General features: G+C 47.9%; 1 protein-coding gene across 1 annotated transcript; it reads right to left on the bottom strand.

Moving 5' to 3' along the window:
- Positions 1-3,212: 3,212 nt before the first annotated feature.
- Positions 3,213-18,497, bottom strand: PTPN18 (protein tyrosine phosphatase non-receptor type 18). The gene is made up of 14 exons (XM_084253693.1): positions 18,302-18,497; positions 17,451-17,559; positions 16,968-17,215; positions 16,817-16,855; positions 6,995-7,063; positions 6,311-6,373; positions 5,980-6,125; positions 5,545-5,611; positions 5,382-5,459; positions 5,212-5,301; positions 4,902-4,987; positions 3,893-4,074; positions 3,531-3,605; positions 3,213-3,360 (listed from the first exon to the last, which is right to left on the bottom strand). The coding sequence occupies exons 1-14, from the start codon at positions 18,392-18,394 to the stop codon at positions 3,293-3,295; spliced, it is 1,413 nt and encodes a 470-aa protein (XP_084109819.1). The 5' UTR covers positions 18,395-18,497; the 3' UTR covers positions 3,213-3,292.
- Positions 18,498-19,507: the final 1,010 nt, after the last annotated feature.

The following is a 19,507-nucleotide window of genomic DNA, read 5'->3' as shown; positions in this document are numbered from 1 at the left end:
GTGCAGAATCCTATGATAAAGGTAATTTTATTGCCTTATTTTATTGATGAGAAAACTGGACCAGAGAGAAGTTAAGAACCTTGCCCAGAAGCCTCACTCTGTCATTCCTCATCTCTTGCCCAGTTCTGCACAACTAATAAGTGACTTAGTCCAAATTAACTACTACTCCACAGGTATAGTTGTTTTTTTTTTTTAAAAAAAAGATTATTTATGCATACAAGAACTGGGGTGCAGACCAGAGGCATGAGGTGGGGTTTATGAGAGGATTCACCAGAGACAGAGTGGGGAGCAGAACAGGCAGACAGACCAAAATACACTGCTGAGGGGAGCAGTGGGCGAGATAGGTCTGCTGCACCATGTGGGTTGCTCCTGGGCGGCAGGGGATCGAACTCATGCTCAGTGGCTGGTGACAGCTTGATAGCTCTGTCTTTAACCACTGCGCCACCAGCGAGGCCCCAGGTCTATTTAGTTTAAAGAAACATTAGCTGATGCTTGCGGACACTGTGTTTATGAGTGTAAAGTGGGGATAGCAAGGTCACCTCCATTGTGGGGTTGCTCTGATGGCTAACACCTCAGTCCATGTGTACATATGCACCAGGGGAAGCCAGCTTTCTGTTCATTTCCTAACTTAGAGCCTCTTTCATGCGAAGCCATGTATTTCTTCACCACTGAGCAGTGAGACCTAGTTCTGGCTTTGAATCTCAAATTAACAGCAGACTTTTCAGAGGCTCCCTTTTATCTGTAAAACGAATGCAATGATATATATATACCTACATATATCATTCTACAGATCAAATGAATTAAATATACAAAAAGCCAGCATGGTATGTGCCCACATTCTCCACCTCACCAGCCCATGATCCCTTTTGCTGGCACCTCCCCTTCAGCTGTCACCAGGACTGCTCTCTTCCGTTCCAGCCCTGCTCCTTATTTTATCTGGAAGACGAAGCTAAGGATTGCAAAAGGCTTAGTCCCAAACCTACTCCCTCAAATATCTCACCTGTCTGTCCACTGCCCTCCCACAGTCATGGCTTCTAGTAGGAAACTCGGCTAAGTGGGTAGCAGCCCAGGCAGACCTCAGATCAGTGCTCAGTCGCGGGCTTTGCCCTCCCTGCTCAGGAAGGGGCCCTCTCTTCCTCCATCACCCCACACTTCTCTCCTTTGGTCTCTGGAGTCAAACTTAATGTTTCTGGCTTTGAACTTGATTAACACAGTAAGTGATCGCCCTCTACTACCCTCCTGCCTCTTCCCATCAAGATGGGCTCCAACTTTTCATCTCAGAGTTTGAGATGGTGCTGGCTTCCTGTTCCCAGTTAAGCTGGGGAGTGCCCGAGTTTCTGTGCCATTCTTGATTGCTTGCTGCTGGAGAGGCTTCTTGTGCACCTTACAGTGCTGGACAGATGACGTCCTGGAAGGCAAGCTGCATCATCCTTTACCAACACTCACGGGGCAAATGATTTGTCTTGGGACCTCTGTTGAATTCAGAGCTGATTATGGGCTAACATTTATTGTGCACAGGGTAGGTACTGAACCATCTTCATATTTTCTTCCACTGAATTTTCACAGTAATTATACTCGGAGACGTGGGCCTGGCTGGGCAAGGAGAGATGGAGGCCTTGGTGGTCCATGTTCATCACACAAACAGGAGTTTTCCAACAGCCTGGAGAGGGCACTGTGTTGGGGGGAGTCTGCCTGGATGAACCTGACATTGTCAGATAAACATCACTGGAAAGACCACATTGGGAGGGAACACAGAGTGGGATCAGGAGTGTAAATTTACTCAATTTTTTTGACCACCTGGGGTTCAGTCCAGTTTGAAGCGCTATTGGATAGGGAAACTATTTTCTGACTATGTAGTCCCTCTGTCTGGGGGTCTGCATGCCTGTACAGCCAGGGCCTCTGTGAGGGTCTTATCAAATGTGGAGTCAGTCTATCTCATTTTCTCAGCTGAGTCTATTTGGAGGTTCATCTGTCTGTCTGGCTAGAGGCCCACCTGTCTCAGGCTGGAGGTCTGTCTCATTGGCTGCTGACTTGTCTGCCAAGCTTTGTGCATTTACTGTCTAGCTCAAGGGCTGGGGGTCTGCCTTGCCAGGGCACTGTGTGAACAGCAAGGGGCCAGGCTGGTTGGAGATGTGTCTAAATAGGGTCTGACTTGTTTATTCACCTGTTCAGATGGGGTTCATGTGGTGTGGGAGCTGTGTACCCAGCTCGGGATCTAGCTAGCCAGTTGGCTTGAGGTCCAGCTATCTCACTATCTGACTGGTTCATCCACTGAGGTCTGTCTCAAGCATCTGCTGATCTGCCATGGACACCCAATTGGGAGATGGTCTGGATAGGGGGGTATCTGTCTGGTTTATGATGGTTATTTGCCTGTCTGGCCAGTTGACTGCCTGGAGGTCTACCTATCTGCCTCTCTGGGAGCCTGGCTGGCTGGTTGGGGAGTATGTACAGTTAAGGTTCTGGGAGTCCAGCTGTCTAGTCGGGAGTCTGACTAAAAGGTCAGTCTGTATGCATTTGGCAGTGGGTCTAAGAGAATATGTGTCTCCATTCAGTTGGGTGTTTTTGTCTGTCTGAAATTTCTCCAGCAAGGGGTTCATCTGGCTGGTAGCTGTCTGGCTGCCCAGTTGGGGAAGGGTGCTGATCTTTTTGATGGTCTCTTGTTGAAGATGACGTATCAGGCTGCTGTTCAGCCTATCTTTGTGGACTGTCCCACTGACGGTCTGGCCATCTACAGGTTATGGCTATCTGCCTGTCCAGACAGGGGTCTGTCTGCCCATCTGGGGATCTTACTACCTGTCAGAAATCAGTCTGCTTAGCTGTCACGCCTGCCTTGGGTCTGTCTGAATGGGGGTTTGGGGGGTGGGGGGAAATCAGTTTTTATCCAGATGCATCCATCTTGCTGCGTTGTGTACTAAGTGTCTCAGTCAGTGAAGCTCAGAAAACAAAATGAACTAGTCCATTATGTGTGTTGGGGGAGGGGATCACACTGTCCAGCAGTCCTCCTGTCTGGCCTCCCCTTCACAACTAAGGGTGTCACTCAGTCCCTTGGGACTGGTCTCCTTCCTGATGGTCATTCTCGCCTCTGCAGCGGTGCAGCCTCAGCAGCCTTCGCGCCCTCCCCGAGCCTCAAGCCCTGAATGCTATAATCACGGGGTAGAATTCCCACATTTCCCACCCTGCAAATCTTTTATTTTGATGCAGGCGTGGTGGTCCCAGTCCCAACAGTTCACAGTAGCACAAGGCCGTCAGCTCCAAGGCAGGCCTCCCGGGTGAACACGCGGCCGGCCGGCACTCACACCCGGCTCCACTCGGCGGGGGGGTCCCGCGGGCCCTTCGGTTTTCCAATGCGCAGATTGAAGCCTGCGAGAGGAGGGTCACATGGGCCTCACGCCAAGAGGGGGTGTGGGGGGCAGCCGGTAGCGGTCGGCCCTCCGGGTTCACCACAGCCACACGCGGAGGGCTCGGCCACACCCCCAAGCCCCCAGCTCGGGCTTCCCTCAAAGCCAGCCCCAGACTCGGGGGTCACTTACCGAGCCCGCCGCTGGGCGCCCCGTTCGCCACATCCTCGTAGGCACTCGCTGCAGCCGGGGTTCGCTCCGCGGGAACTGCAGGCGGGAGAGCCCCCTATCAGCTCGGGGACCCGCCGCCACCCCGGGGGATGCGCCGGCGGGAGGGGTGGCCCCGGAGGGGACCCCAGCGCGCCGGGCCGGGGCACTTCCGCGCGGAAGCCCCAGCTGCGCCCCGCGGCGGGCTTGGCCGGGGTCCGGTCAGCTCGGGGACGACCGGCCGGGCCAAGGCGGGGGTCCCCTTCCGGCGCTGACCCGGCTGGTAAGCGCCCCCCCCACCCCCTACCCCCTACCCCCTCCCCCCTCCCCCGCGCGCCCCAACGCACCGCGGCTGGGCGGCGCCCCCGGCTCGTCCCCCGCGCGCGCTGGCGCCCGCAGCGCGCGCGGGGTGACCTGGCTGTAGAGCGCCTCCCCCCCGGCCCGCGCCGCCGCCGCCGGGGCCCCGCGCTTCTGCACCGACGCGTAGGTGTCGTCCATGGCGGGGGCCTGCGCGGGCGCCGGGAGGCTCCTGCGGGCGGGAGGAAGTGAGGCCGCGGGCGGGGGGGGGGCGGGGGGCGGGGAGCACCCGCCGCTTCCTCCCTCCGCCCCGCGGGCTGGGGGGGGGGCGGGGGACGCCGGCGTCGGGGTTCCCGAGACTGGCTCCCGGCGGGCTGGGGGCTGGCGCGGGGGACGGCTGGGGGCGCTGGGCGCTGCTTCGGGTACGCGTGTGGGCTGAGACAGGAGGCAGTGGCTTCTGGAGAGAGGAGGAGGGGGGCCGCCCTGGTGGCGCCAGCTTTAGATGCAACCGGTGAGGCTGTCCACAGCCTCTGCAGCACGAGTTCCAGCCCCAGGCTGGCCAGGGAGCTACCCACATGGCGCGGCAGACCTCTCCTGTCTCACCCGCTGCACCCCTCAGCAGTGGATTTCAGTAGATCTGCCTGTTCTGCTCGCTGCTCTTGTCTCTGGTGAATCCTCAATCTCTCTCTCTTTCTCTCTCTCTCTCACACTCACGCACCTCTGGCCTGTCCCCCAGCTCTTGTATGCATAAATAAATAAATGTTTAAAAAAAATAGAGGAGAAGGCTTCAGGACTAGGGCTGAAACCTGCTGCAAAGGCTGAGTCCACTCTGCAGCTCCTGACTCGAGGCCTGCTAAAGTGAGGGCTGAGTTAACGTCTGGGAGAGCAGCAAAGGGGCCAACGTAGAAGGCAGGCCTGGCCCTGGAGCTAGAGGGCAGGGCATCCCCTAGATGAGCATGTTCCCCCTAGCCTTCCCAGAGCCCAACTCATAGTAAGCGAACACTCGGTGCCTGGTGTTTCCAGGGTGAGCAGGAAGGAAGGACGGGCTGCAGCTAGTACCTGAGCACCCCGCCGATTGGGCGAGGGTTAGCAAGAAGGTCCGGAGGAGGCCGCGGGGAACGGGCCTCATATAGTGGAGCACGATTCTGGGGAAAGACAGGAGGTGGGTGGGCACTGGGCTCAGCAGGGAAGAGCAGGAGGAGACAGCCTGAAAAGGGGGTAACGGAGGAGGACAAGGTGGCAATCACTGGGCCGGTCCCTGCTTCCAGTAGGCCTGGAGGAGTCTGTGATGGTGACTACAGACCTCTGCTCGGGGGCCGCATCTCTGAGGGTGTTGATGGTGGACGAGAGTGGGAAGGGATCTTGATACCTCCTTGAGGTTCTGGTTGTGGGGGGTGGCATTCTGGAGCGCTGAGAGGAACATCTGAGACACTGTGTGGTGCAGGAACTTGTACTGCTCCTGGTAGGGGAAGAGCATTGTCAAGAAGGGACGGGAGGAGGAGGGCCAGGTTCAGAGCAGCAGGGGATTGAGGCTCCCACCTCTGTCTGCACGAAGGAGGGCCGCTGTGTCCGCATGTTGAGGACCACATCAAAGAGGCTGAAATTAGGTGGGATTGTCTGGGCAGAGAGACAGGGCATGTGAGCAGAACTCAAGCGCAGGGACCCTGCAGTGCCCTTGTGCACAGGTAGGCCCTCATCATACCTGGGTCAGGAGCAGCTGCCTCACATAATCCACAGTGCACAGGACACCTGTTCGACCACAGCCTGCGCTGATAAATGAGCAAAGCCAGCTCTGTCATGATCCCTTTTGGATGGGGCATTGGAGTTGAGGGTTGAGTCCCAGAACTCCCGGATTATAATTTAAAAGGAAACCCTTCTTAACTGCTTATATATTTGTGATCAACTATGTGCTTTCTCCCCAGCAGGCAGTCTGCATGCAATAAAGGCTAATAATTTCAGTAGATACAGCGTGAGCAAGTGTGGCCTCGGGGTTTCTTGAAACAGACACTCAAGCTGCAAGACTTGCTCCAAGCCCTCACTGTCCTTCCTGTCTCTTGCCCATAGGCATTTCTCCCCCCACCCACCGTCAACCTCTCCCCCAATCCACACCAGACCCAGATAAACCCATTTCCTAAACCTGCAGTGGACACAGAGGGGAGGGCAGGGGCCAGATCCTTGGAGGCGATGTGCCTCCTCCACCATGGTGAGCACATGCTCAGGGTGGCTGGGCACCCCTCTGTCTGGCCAGGACATATACTGCAGCTGATACACACGTCGGGATTCCTGAAACACAGAAGAGGGGGCAGCGAATATAAAAAGAAAAAAAGAACAACACTTACTATCGACTACATGTCAGACTCAGTTTTAACTCCAACAGATAACAACAGGAGACATGCCAGTTTACTGGTGAGAAAACAGACAGCAAACACCTCTTCCCATGTGGGAGCCTCCTCGTCCCCTTTTGATACCTTCTGGAAGGTGACTTGGAGAGTCCTGAGAATAATGTCCGCATTCACCCACTTCTCCTTTTTCTGAAGATGCAGGGCAAGTGGAAGAAAAGGGAGAACAAAGATCACAAAGCCAAAAGACACATTCACAGAAAATAAAGCACTTTTGCTAAAAAAAAAAAAAATTCAGTTAGCCCAGTCATTCCTCGTGCTTTTCATCAGGTACACGTTTGACAAAGGGGAGAAACAGAAACTATTCTTAACCCCATTCTTAATTCTTTAACTGTTAAGAAACATACTTGACTATTCTTAAGCCCAAACAAGCTCATTTACAGTGACTAAATGATTTATTTTGTTCTAAAACAGAACAGTTTTGTTGTATTTACTGTATGTATGACTTGAGGTCAGAGGTTTTCCTGGGTTCATTTGAAATGGTAAGAGAATAAGGACTCTAAGAACCTCACCAGGCATATTTACATTAGAGATAACCATGGTGATAATTAAAATCCAAAAAGCAGTGCATATATTGAGTTGGAACTGTTTGCGTGCTGTTATCAGAATCCCCTCAGTGTGAGAGAGCTGCCAGAAAACCGTTCTTCCTTTGAGGCCTAGCCCAAAAACTTGCTGCTCTGAGAATCTTCCATGAAACCTCCCACAACATCCAAGACTCCATAAAACGCTGTTCCCACCTCTGCCCCAGCTCACCAGGGTGATGTAGAAGAGCCCGATCTGTAGGGGTTTTTGCTCTTGGGCCCAGTAACGCTCACACTTTTTCTGCAAGAGGCAAGAGACAAAGGGCAGGAGTGAAGTGATTCTGCTTTTTTAGAGTTCCAGCTCAATCCACACACACATCTAACAGAACAGCCCAGGCACTGATGCAGGCAGCATAGGCAGCTGTGGGTATGATGGAGGCTAGCTGCAGAGCCGTGGCAGATGATACACAAGCTAAACATAGACTTGAGTTTCTGACTGTGTAGAGGAAACCAGTCTAGAATATTCTCCCACTGTAAGCAACTAAAAAATTGCACAAGATATATGAGCCACTATTTTCATACACTGGGCCACAAGCATTGCAGGATTGAGATCACTACATAAAGGGAAACACATCAAACCCTGTGTTCTCCTGCTCACTGCTTAGAGCCTCACCAGTAGCAAGACATGGAGAGTCCAATGACCCCACTGAGTGAAAACCCAGAGATCATGGCTCAGGGCAGCCAAAGCAGCTGAATTTGAAAGGCAGAGCCTAAAAAGAACAAAATTATGCAAAGAAAGCAAAAACTCTAAGAAGTCTGCATGAGTGTCTCATTGAGACTTTAACTGAATAATAATCTGAGCACATGGAACATAAGGCTAGGCAAAAGTAACGTCCTATGAAAGAAAAAGGGGTGTAAGAAACATTTCTTAGAGCTCACAATGGGGCAGAAATAATCCACATTTCCTCCATCCAGAGTGGCGAGACCAGACTGATTTTTAAGGGCCATTCACTAGAAGGACCACACATGAGAGAGAGTGAAATTACTTCTAGACTTAGAGTCTTCAGTAAAACTGCCCCTATGAAATCTTACAAATAAAATTTAAAGTGATCAAATGTCCAAAAGCAACTGTCATGCAGAAAAATTTAAATGCATTCCTGTGTAAAATTCAAAATACCAAGCATCTAGAAATCATAAAAATTTACTAGGTGTAAAAACAAGAGAAAATATGACACATAACCAGGAGAAAAATCGTTCAATACAAAAAAAGCTGATCGAGATGAGGAAAGAAAACAAAGCTCTTAAAATGGTTTTTTTAATATACTCAAAGATGCAAAAGAAAGCATGAACATGATGAAAAGTAAAAGATATGAAAAAATACCTAACTGAAACTTCTAGAGAGGAAAAAAGAAAATATATTAAATGAAAAATTCACAATCTAACAGACAACAGAAGATCAGTGAATACAAAGACACAGCAATAGAAACTATTCAAAATGAAAAAAGAGAAAATGATTGGGAAAAAGATGAACAGAGAATCAATTATCTGTGGAAATATAGTCACCAACCTGGATTCCAGAGGAGAGGAACAATAGGGGAGAACAGAAATGTTATTTGAAGAAACGGTAGCTGGAAAATTTTCCAAATTTAATGGATCTATGAACCACAGTAAGAAGAAACAGAGTCATGCAAGTCATATCATAATCAAATTGCTGGAAAACAATGATGAAGAGAAAATCTTAAGAGCATCATGCAGGAGAAGCCACAGGTACATACTGAGAAGCAGATATAATGATAGCAGAATTTTGCCTGAAACTCTACAAAGTCAGTGATGTGACATCCTAAAAATGCTGAAATTTTAAATAATAGCTTTTAAACAAAAGCTCAGAAAATGTTATCACCAACAAACTTGTATTGTGAAAAATATCAAAATAAGTGACAAAAGGAACACGATACTAGTAGAGTATAGATCTATAAAAAGAAATAAGAGTAAAGGAAAAGTACATGAGTGGCTAAATGTAAAAGGTGTATTTCCTTTTTAACATCTTGAAAAGATAATCTAGTGAATTTTACCAACATAGGATGAACTGATACCAATCTTTCACAAACTTTTCCCAAAAAACTGAAGGCAGAACATTTCCCAGCGTATAGTACAAAGTGAGTATTACTTTGAACCAAAAGCAGACATAGACATCACTAGAAAATAAAGCTACTAACTACCGTTTCATGAATATAGACAGCAATCTAACAGACAGCAGAAGATCAGTGAAATCCTCGACAAAATACTGACAACAGATGATATACATCATGACCAGCTGGCATTAACTCCAAAATGCAAGGATGACTCAATATGTGAACCAATAATGGCATAAACCATATTAATAGAAAATAAAACAAAAACATGCAATCATCTGAATAGATGCAATTTTTTGGGGATAAAATTCAACACCATTTCATTATAAAAAATGCAAAAGAAACTAAAAATGGAAAGTAAATGCCTCATAGAAAACCCCACATTAAAAAAAAATGTCAGCTAATCTCATACTTAATGATGAAAGACTTACTGTTTTGCCTTTAAGATCAGGAACAAGACAAGGGTATTTCTACTTGCTACTTCTGTTCAATTTTGCACTGGAAGTTCTAGTCAGTGAAATTAGGAAAAAATAAATGAAGGAAAGAAGGGAGGAAGGACAAAAAGAAAGGAAGATAGCAAAGAGGAAGGAGGGAGGCAGAGAGGGAGGAAGAGAGAAGAAAACTATCTCAATTTGAGATGACATGATGTCATATACAGAAAACCCTAAAGAATACACACAAAAACGCACACACACACAAACTTAGAATTACAGCTAACAAACAAGTTCAGCAAAGTTGCAGGATAAAAGATCAATGTAGAGAAACCAACTGTATTTCTATATAGTGAAAACCATCCTGTTGCAATAAGTAAACTGAAAATGAAATAAAGATGATCACTCCATTTACAAGAGCATCAGAAAATATGAGCTACTCAGGAATAAATTTAACAAAAAGTGCAAGACTACAGAACATTGCTGAAAGAAATGCAGACGTCGATAAGTGGAAATTGGCAGACGTCGGTATCTTTCCATTTATTTTGTGTACAGAAGAAAATATTGGCAGAAAGAACCCCCAAAGTGGCAAGTACAGTATAATACAATTGGTATTAAATCCAACAAGGCTTTGTGAAGCTATTGGCAAGCTGATCTTAACAGTGATGGAAACACAAGGTGACCTGGACCCCCAAGAGTACCCTCAGGTTTGGTGATTTGCTTGGAAGACTCACAGAACTTGCACAGAGCTGTACCGGCAGTGAAATGATACAGACTATCAATGAGCAAAGGGAAAGGTGCATAGAACAAAGTCTAGAGGAAACAAGGTGCCAAAATCCAAAGGTTGTCTCCCAGTGGAGTTGTGCAGGATATGCTTAATACCTCCACCAATGAGTTGTGATGACACGTGTGGAATGTCCCGGGGTCTTTATTGGGGCACTCTATGTGGTATGTCAGCACCCTCTGAACTAAAACTTTAGAATCCCAGAAGGAGAGCAGATATTCATTGTAAAATCACATTGTTTGCATAGATGGCTGAGGCATAGTGAGTCATTCTTACTAGAAATCCAAGTTTCAGCCAAGAGTCAACCTTGCAAGGCCTTTTTAAGCAGAAGCAATTATACCTATTGTGTTAATTATTTTCTACACAGTAAGTGACCAAAATAGCTAAAACAATCTTGAAAAAAGAACAACTATGGAGAAGACTCATATTTCCCAATTCAAAAATGACTACAAAGCTACAATCACTAAAGTCATGTAGTACTGGCATGAAGATAGATATATGAATAAACTAAAAAGAATTGAAAGCCCTAAAAGAAAACTCTTACAAATGTAATGGTCAATTGATTTTCAACAGTATAGCAGGACCACAATCTTTTCAAGAAATGGTACTGGGGCAAGGGGATAGCCACATGCAAAAGAGTGAATCCAGACCCCAACCTCAGATTACATAAAAAAACTAACTCAAAATGGATCATGCTCAGCGAAATAAGCCAGAAAGAAAAAGAAAAATACCGGATGGTCTCACTCATGGCAGGAATCTAGAAAACTTAAATAAGAGACCAGGAAAAAGAATAACTATAAGAAAGTAAAAATCAAAATCAACAAACAGCTATGAACCAGAGACACTCTATGGGGTTGGGGGGACGGGGAAAGGAGGGATTGGGGTCAAAATAAGGGGGTTGCAATTGTATGGGGAATATAAAAATAAAATTTAAATTAAAAAATTCTACTTTAAATAGAATGTAAAACATTCTAATTTAAATACAAAGTGTTCATTATGTAAAAAAAAATGTATTAAATAGAGAGAATTGGCACATTTGCAATATGGAGTCTTCCAATTAAAAATATGGCTTTTATTGATTATCTCTTCTATAGCATCTCAATATTTTATAATTTTCTCGATGGAGGTTGTGTACATCTTTTTTAGATATATATTTTGGTAGTTAATATATTTTATGTTATATTAAAATCTATCTTTAAACTTTAAAAAAAAATGGATCAGACAAAGATGTAAGCGAGAAAACTATAAAACACTTAGAAGAAAACACATGAGTAAATCTTCATGACTTTTAACCAAAAGTGACTTCTTAGATACACCAAAAGCACAAGCAAAACAACAGGTAATCTAGAATTCACAAAATTAAAAAGTGGTTATGCTTCAAAGAACATTATCAAGAAAATTGGAAAGACTGTGTACAAAATGGGAAAAATATTGATCAATCATATCGGAAAGGGACTTTTTCCCAGAACTCTTACAACTCAATTATAAAGAGATAAACAATGCAACTAAAATACATGGGCAAAGGATGTGAATAGACATTTGTCCAAAGAAGATAAGCACATGAAAAGATGTTCATTTCATTAGGCAAATGCAAACCAAAACCACGACCAGATACCACTTCTCACCATTAGGATACCTAATAAAACCCCAGAGAAAAACAAGTGTTGGTGAGTGTACCGAGAAAGAGGAACCTTTGTGCATCACTGGTCAGAGTGTAAAATGGTGCACTCTCTGTGGACAACAGAAAAACCTAAACTTAGAATCACCAGATGAATCAACAATTCTGCTTCTGGGTCTACACCAAAATGATTGAAAACAGGGACTTAAAACAGATGTTTATATTTCAGTATTCATAGCACCATTATTCACAACAGCCAAAGGGTAGAAACAACCCAAATATCTGCCAAAAGATGAATGGAGAAACAAAATGTTGTCTATACATGTGAAACATAATGAATTATATTGCAATATTATTCAACAAAATATTATTTGTCCTTAAAAAGAGTGAAATTCTGATACATGCATATATATATGTGTGTGTATACACACACACACACACACACACCTTGAAAACATTTTGAGTGAAATAAACCAGACACAAAAGGACAAATATTGTATGATTCCACCTATATGAGGTACTTAGAATAGGCAAAGTAATTGAGACCAAAAGCATAATGAAGACTACCAGAAGCTGGGCAAGGAGGAATCAGGAGTAATTGTTACATGGGTAGAGCGTTTCTGTTTGGGATGATGAACAAGTTCTGGAAATGGTGGTGATGGCTGTATAACATTGTCAGTATACTTAATACCTCTGAATGCTACATTTGAAATGGTAGTTTTTATGTTAGGTATAGCTTACTGCACTTGAGAAACACCACTTGCTTGTATTATAGCCAACCTACTGTTGGCTATAATAAAAAGCAAGTAATAACAAGCACTGGTGAAGGTTTGAAGAAACTGGAACCCTTATACACTTCTGGTTAGAACCTAAAATGATGTAGCCATTGTGGAAAACAGTTTGGCAATTTCTGACAATGTTAAAAATGAAGTTATTATGTGACCCCACAATTCTCCTTCTAGATATATACCCAAGAGATATAGAAACATACACAATTCTTGTACATGACTGTTCATAGTAATGTTATTTGTAATATCCCAAAATTGAAAATAGCTTAAGCCTTACAAACTTATTAATAAATTAATGAACAAATAAATTAAATAGAATATTATTCATGAGGAAAAAGGAGTGAAGTGCTGATACTGATATATGCTACAATGTTTATAAACATAATAAAAACATTATTGCAAGTGAAAGAAGACAGTCAAGAAAGACAATATATGATTCCACCTATATTAAAAGTTCAAAACAGGCAAATCTAGAGATTAAAAACAGTTTACGGATTGCATAGGGTAGAGGTTGATGGCAAATAGGAAATGAGTGCTAATAGAACATGGTTTCTTTATGAGGTGATAAAAATAAAATTTATTGTGGTTATGGTTGTATAACCTAGGAATGTACTAAAAACAACCAAATTGCACAATTAAGCAGATGAACTGCATCTCAATAAAACTTTTTTTCTTAAATTATAATCTAAAGCAAAAATAATAGTGTATTATGGTATATATTTCATATTTAGAATTAAAACACATGGTAATAATAACATAAGTCATTGAAAGAGAAGATTGAAAAGTCCTCATCATTTTACATGAAATGGCATAAAATTATTTGAATGCAGCTTGTGTCAATTAAAGATTATATATTGTGGACCCCCACTAAAGCACATAACACAAAGAGGTATTTCTAATAAGTGAATAATGGCTATGAAATGGATTCATAAATTCTTTTTTTTTTTTTACTTTTTTTTTTATTTTTTTTTTTTATAGAGGCATGCTTTATTTATTTGTTTTGCTGGTTTGTTTGTTTGTTTTGTTTATACATGCACTGGGTACAGTCAGAAGCACGGGAGGGTGAGAGAATTCACCAGAGCCAGAGCGGGGAGCAGAGCAGGCAGAAGGACCGAAGTACACTGCTGAGGGGAGCAGCGGGCGGCAGGAGAGGTCTGCGCGCCATGCGGGACCCTCCTCTGGTGGCCGGGGAGCAGCCGGGGATCGAACCGGCGCCGCAGAGGCCGCGGGCAGCTTCGCAACCCAGCGCTCAACCGCTGCGCCACCGGGGAGGCCCAAGGATTCATAAATTCTTAACCTGAAAGAAGACAGAAAAGAAGAAGAAAGGGGAAAAAACTGATGGAACAAATAGAAAACAACCTGCAAGATGGTGGATTTAGAGCCAACATTATTGATGATCACATTAAAGGCTAAATGTTCCAATTAAAGGCAGGAATTGTCAGAGGAGATAAAAAGTAAGTCCCCATGAGATTGTAGCTATAGGAAGCTCACTTTAAAAATAAAGATGAAGGGGCCTCCCAGGTGGTGCAGCGGTTGAGCGCTGGGTTGCGAAGCTGCCCGCGGCTGCAGCGCCGGTTCTATCCCCGGCTGCTCCCCGGCCACCAGAGGAGGGTCCCACATGGCGCGCAGATCTCTCCTGCCGCCCGCTGCTCCCCTCAGCAGTGTACTTCGGTCCTTCTGCCTGCTCTGCTCCCCGCTCTGACTCTGGTGAATTCTCTCACCCTCCCGCGCTTCTGACTGTACCCAGTGCTTGTATAAACAAAACAAACTAAATAAATAAATAAATAAATAAATAAATAAATAAAAACATGCCTCTATTAAAAAAAAATAAAGATGAATATGGATAAAAAGCAAAAGAATGAAAAAGACAAGTACACTCCGATAAAACTGAAGTGGCTACATTAATAAAAGTGCGCTTCAGAAAAAAGGATTATTACCAGAGATAAAAACAGACATTACATATTGGAGAAGGGATTGGGTCATTAAGAAGACCCAATCCTAACTGCATATGCCCTCATTACGGGGTTTTAAAACACCTCAAGTAAAAACGGACAGAATTGAAAGGAGAAATACTGATAGATTAAAAAAAAAAAGTTAGAGTTGGTGATTTTAACACTCCTCTTTCAGTAAATAATAAGGCAAATTAAAAAAGTAATGAGGCAAATTAAAAAAGTAACCCCTGGTGGCACGAGAGGTTAAGACGCAACACCGTGAAGCTATCCGCGGCCACTGCAGCACGAGTTTGAGTTCAATCTCCGGCCAGGGAGCAACCCACATGGTGCAGCAAACCTCTCCTGCCTGGCCTGCTGCTCCCCTCAGCAGTGTATTTCAGTCAATCCGCCTGTTCTTTTCCCCACTCTGTCTCTGGTGAATCCTCTCACCCTCCCGCACCTCTGGCCTGTACCCCAGTTCTTGCATGCATAAATAAATCTTAAGAAAAAGTAATGAGACTAGTAAGATTTGAATAGTACTACTGGCAATCTCATTATAATTGACATAATAATTGAAAAAAAATACTATTGACAAACTGTCCTGACAATTATACATCTGGAGATTTCAACACTCCTCTCTCAGCAACTGATAGAAAATTTAGAGAAAAGAAATCAGTAAAGATATATGATACAGTAAATACAGAAGAGATAATAAAGTGTTTCAAAAAAGATACAGCCCAAATTTGACCAAATAGATATTTACAGACCAAATTGATATAACACTCACTCGATAAAGCAGAATATACAGTATTTTCGAGTGTACATTACCGAGACAGACATATTCATGGCCATAAAAAATTTCAGGACATTTAGAAGGACATTAGCTAATATCATTTAGTTAATGGCATTAACTAAAAGGCAGTAATAAGAAGATACATGGTAACCCCCTCTTAACCCCCTCCTCATAATATTTGGAAACTGAATCAGCCATGGTCAAATACCATGTTTCAACAGAGAAATTAGAAAACATTTTGAACTAATTGAAAAAGAAGACACATCACACCAAGTTTTTGAGATGCAGCTACAGCAGCGCTTATAGAAAAATGAGTAACATCAAATATTTGTGTATGAAAAAAGAAAAATCTCAAACCAATGATCTAAGCTTCAGAAACTAAAAACTAAAGGGTAAATTGAACCAAAATAAGCAGAATAAATTAAATTAGAAAGAGAAGGAATTAATGAAATAGAAAATGACAAACAAGAAAATGAATAAAAACTAAAGCTAGTTTTTTAAAAATATAACATTGATAAATCTCTAGCTCAGTCACTGGCTAACTTCTACTATACAGGGCCAGATAATAAATATTGACAATCTACTTAACTTGCAAATACTAAACTCTGCCATTTTAGCATTAAAGCAGGCATAGACAGTATGGCAGCAAATGAGTGAGCTGTGTTCCAATATATTTTATTTACAAAAACAGACAGCAGGACAGACTTAGTATAATAGGTAAAGTACGCCCATCTTTACTCCAGCTGGGCTGATGGGATGGGAGGGCAGGAAACCACGTTTCCAAAACCACAAACAAGAAGGCACCACTACAGATTGTACAGATTGACCAGCCAAAGTCATCCAGGGAAACACTTACTCCACCCCACCCTCACAGCAGGAGATGCAGAAAGAACTGCCTTCATGATGACAGACATTTTTTGAGGAACTAATTTATGCTAACAGGCAAAACAAAGATCCCTGCCCTCATGGGACTTTCTTTTAATCACAGAGATGGACAATCAATAACGCACATTATACATTCGTAAAAAATCTTGTATGTTAGAAGTTGATAAGAACTGTGTAGCAGAAGGGAGGACTGAGGAGAAGGGTGGGAGGCCTGGGAGTTTGAAATAACGAGAGATCTAGGAAGATCTCACTGAGGAAGTAGCAGTTGAGCAAAGACCTGAAAGTGGGGATGAAGGAAGCTAGGGGGAGAAATGTCCCAGGCAGCCGGCACTGTCCAGGCCCAGGCCCTGAAGCACAGCAGTCCCTGGCCTGTCTATCAGCAAAGGCCAAAGCAGTAGTGTGAACAAGGGGAAGAGGTGGAGATACAAAAGCTATGCTGGAAGCTACAATACAGGGCCCGAAGGTCTGCTGGTGCAGAAGGCGGTTGGAAGACCAGCAGGAGAGGGGATGCCAATCCTGGAGGGGTGTACTATGAATAAAAGGAAAAAGATGAACAAAGAGATCCTACAGCAGAGTCACTGAGACATCGGACCCTTGAATCCTGGGATCAGGGGGGCAGCTAGCAGCATTTTCCACTTTCCTCCGTGAACAAGGACGTGCGTTCCGGGGTGGGGGGGGCTGAGGCCACCTACCTGCCCGTTCTCCACCTCACGACAAGCCATCAGGATCACCTGGAGAAGAGGGGTAAGGAGAGAGGAGGTGATCTGGCTTAGGGGATGAGAGAAATAGGCCCAAGGAAGGGCTCAGAATGCTGGCCCCACCTAACCCTTCCCGGAAGCTGACCTTGACCCCAAATTCCCAGACCAGACGCCAGAAGTCCAGCAAGGTGTTGGGCAGGGGTCCCTGTGTGGCAATGTAGGCCTGGCTGCCATCTGTACCCTGGTGAAGGTTGAGTTTACTACCAAGATCACAGTCACCCCCCCCCTTCTTCCCCTCCCGGATCCCCAGCCTGACCCGTATGAAGTTGCCATTGATGTAGTCACTGTGTCCCTCCTCCCGGAGCAGGGAGAGGATCACCCGGGTCTGATCATCTGCCGGTGGGAGAGGAGAGAAGCATGGTTGGGGAGCATCAAAGTCCTAACAGCCTCCTGGATACAAGCCAGCAGCAGGGAGATTCCCCGGGAAGCCCAGCGAGGTGTCCCCGGGGCTGCTGTGGGGTGGTGGTGGGACAGAACCAAGCACGGCTCCGGGAGAGGGGCTGGAGGACAGTGGGGAGTGGCTGTGCTGACACCTGGGCGTGGGGTGGGGTCCCCTGCCCCAACTCACAAGGCACCACATCTTTATAGCGGTTCTTCTTCACATTTTCCGGCTGGCAGCCGGCGTTGGCGGGGTACACATTGTCAGCCTTCCAGGAGATCTGGCGGGCCCGGATGTCCTGAGGGAGGACAGAGGAGGGAGAGAAGAGGCGGTCAGAGCCCGGGGACCCTGTGGGATTCCCAGGGGTGCAGGGCCCTTGGCCTGGAGCGGTGCGTGCAGATGCCCAGGCTGCACCAGGCCGGATGACTGCAAGGACGCACCCCTGCGTCCATGTCTGCCTGGAAAGTTCCCACAGCTGCTACCTAAGTTCCTCTATTTAAGGGCGCATCACCTGCAGCCAGCGGCGCCTAAGCGCGCCACCGGCACCCCTCGCCGGCTCGCACCGCCCGGGAGTGTCTGGGGTCCTCAGGACGAGAGCCCAGGTGCCGAGCGCATCTCCGCCCGCTTCTGTGGCTTAACCTTCGGCCACTTGGGCTACTGAAGTTCGCCTTCCCCGGGGGGTGGGGGGGGCAGCTCCGTCGGGGCCATGGCCACCCCGTTCCCTGCTGGGCCTCCCGGTTCCTCTCCTGCGACCGCGCCCTGCCTGGACGGCGGCCGCGACCTCGGGGCGCCCGGGGCGGGACGGTTCCCCAGCGGCGCCCGCAGCGCGAGGGCGCGGCTCCCCGACTTCTGGACTCGCCTCCCGGCTCCAGCGCGCGGCGGAGCCGGGCCCGAGGGCGCCGCAGAGGGGCCGGAGAGGAGCGCGAGCTCGGGCAGGAGCCGCCCCGGGGCCAGGGCCGAGGGTCAGGCGGCCGAGCGCAGCGGGCAGCAGCCCCGCGGCCGGGCAGGGCGCGCCCAGCCGCCCCCCGCCCCGCACTCACGCTGAACTCGCCGGCGAGATCCGCGCCCGCCCCGCCGCCCCGCGCCTCCAGCCGCTCCACGAAGCTCCGCGCCGCCTCCCAGCTCCGGCTCATGCTGCGGCCGCCGCGCGCCCCGAGTCCGCTCCGACGACCCGGCCCGCGGGGGACGCCTTGGCCGCCCCGCCCCGCCCCGCCGGCCAATGGGAGCCGCCGCGGCCGCGCCCCTCGCCCGCACCCCTGCAGCCGGGGCCCCCGCCGCCGCTCGGACCCTGACCGCGGCCGGGGCCGCCTGGCGGGGCGCGGCCGGGCAGCGGGGCGCCCCTGGAGCCGGTTAGGGGCGCCGCGCCCGCGGCTGGAGCACGTCGGACCCGCTGGCCGGGAGGCGCCGGGGCCCGCCGCGCCGGGAGCTGGACCGCGACGGCCCGAGCGGGGACGCGAGCGCGCGGAGGGGCCGCTCCCCACCGGCCTCGGGAACCCGCGGGGGTCCGCCCGGCGCCCGGAGTCGGGAGGGACCGGGGAGAGGACACCCGCGCCTCCGCGCCCTGCGCAGGGCCGGGGGGTGGACACCCCCGCGCCGGGCGTTTCCAGGGGCGCCTCCTTGTTGTGCTCTGGGAGAGCGGCTGGAACCGGGGCGCCAGGCGGGCCCCGGCCCCATTTTGAGGATCTCAACCCGCGGGAGCCCGCTGGGAACCCGAGACCGGGGGACGAGGTTTTCCCAGCGCTCCTGAAGAGCTTGTTTCTGTCCCCACGGCCCGTCTCCGGCACCTGCGCGCGGAAAGTCCGGGCGACTTCTGCCCCGCGCGGGGACCGGGAGCGGCTGAGCGAGCGGAGGGCTGGGCCACCCCCACCCGGGTGGCGGAGACTTGAGGGGTGTCCTCCGAGGGGCTTCTGTGCAGTCGTGTGAGGACCTTGAAGTGCTGAAGGTGACTAATGGGTGAGGTGCACTTCGAAGTCAGAGTGCTCACTGGCTCCGTTTGTGGATCGATTCATTAACTGGCTAGCAGAGCTAATCCGGAAAGACCAACTTCCAGACGCGCTTTGAGCGCCTCCTTGTCCCGCTGCCCTGTCCAGGGAGAGTGAAGGCAGCCATAGGCAGTGCATGGAGGAACGCGTGTGACTGTCAATGAAACCTTACTTGCAGATGCTGACATTTTGATTTCATGTAGTTTTCAATGTCTCACGAAACATTCTGTTGTTATGCTGACAGGGTTTAAGCGGCTGAGAGGT

Source organism: Talpa europaea (genome assembly GCF_964194135.1).
Source record: "Talpa europaea genome assembly, chromosome: 1".
Taxonomy (NCBI): Eukaryota; Metazoa; Chordata; class Mammalia; order Eulipotyphla; family Talpidae; genus Talpa; species Talpa europaea.
This window is presented reverse-complemented; position numbering and strand designations above follow the sequence as displayed.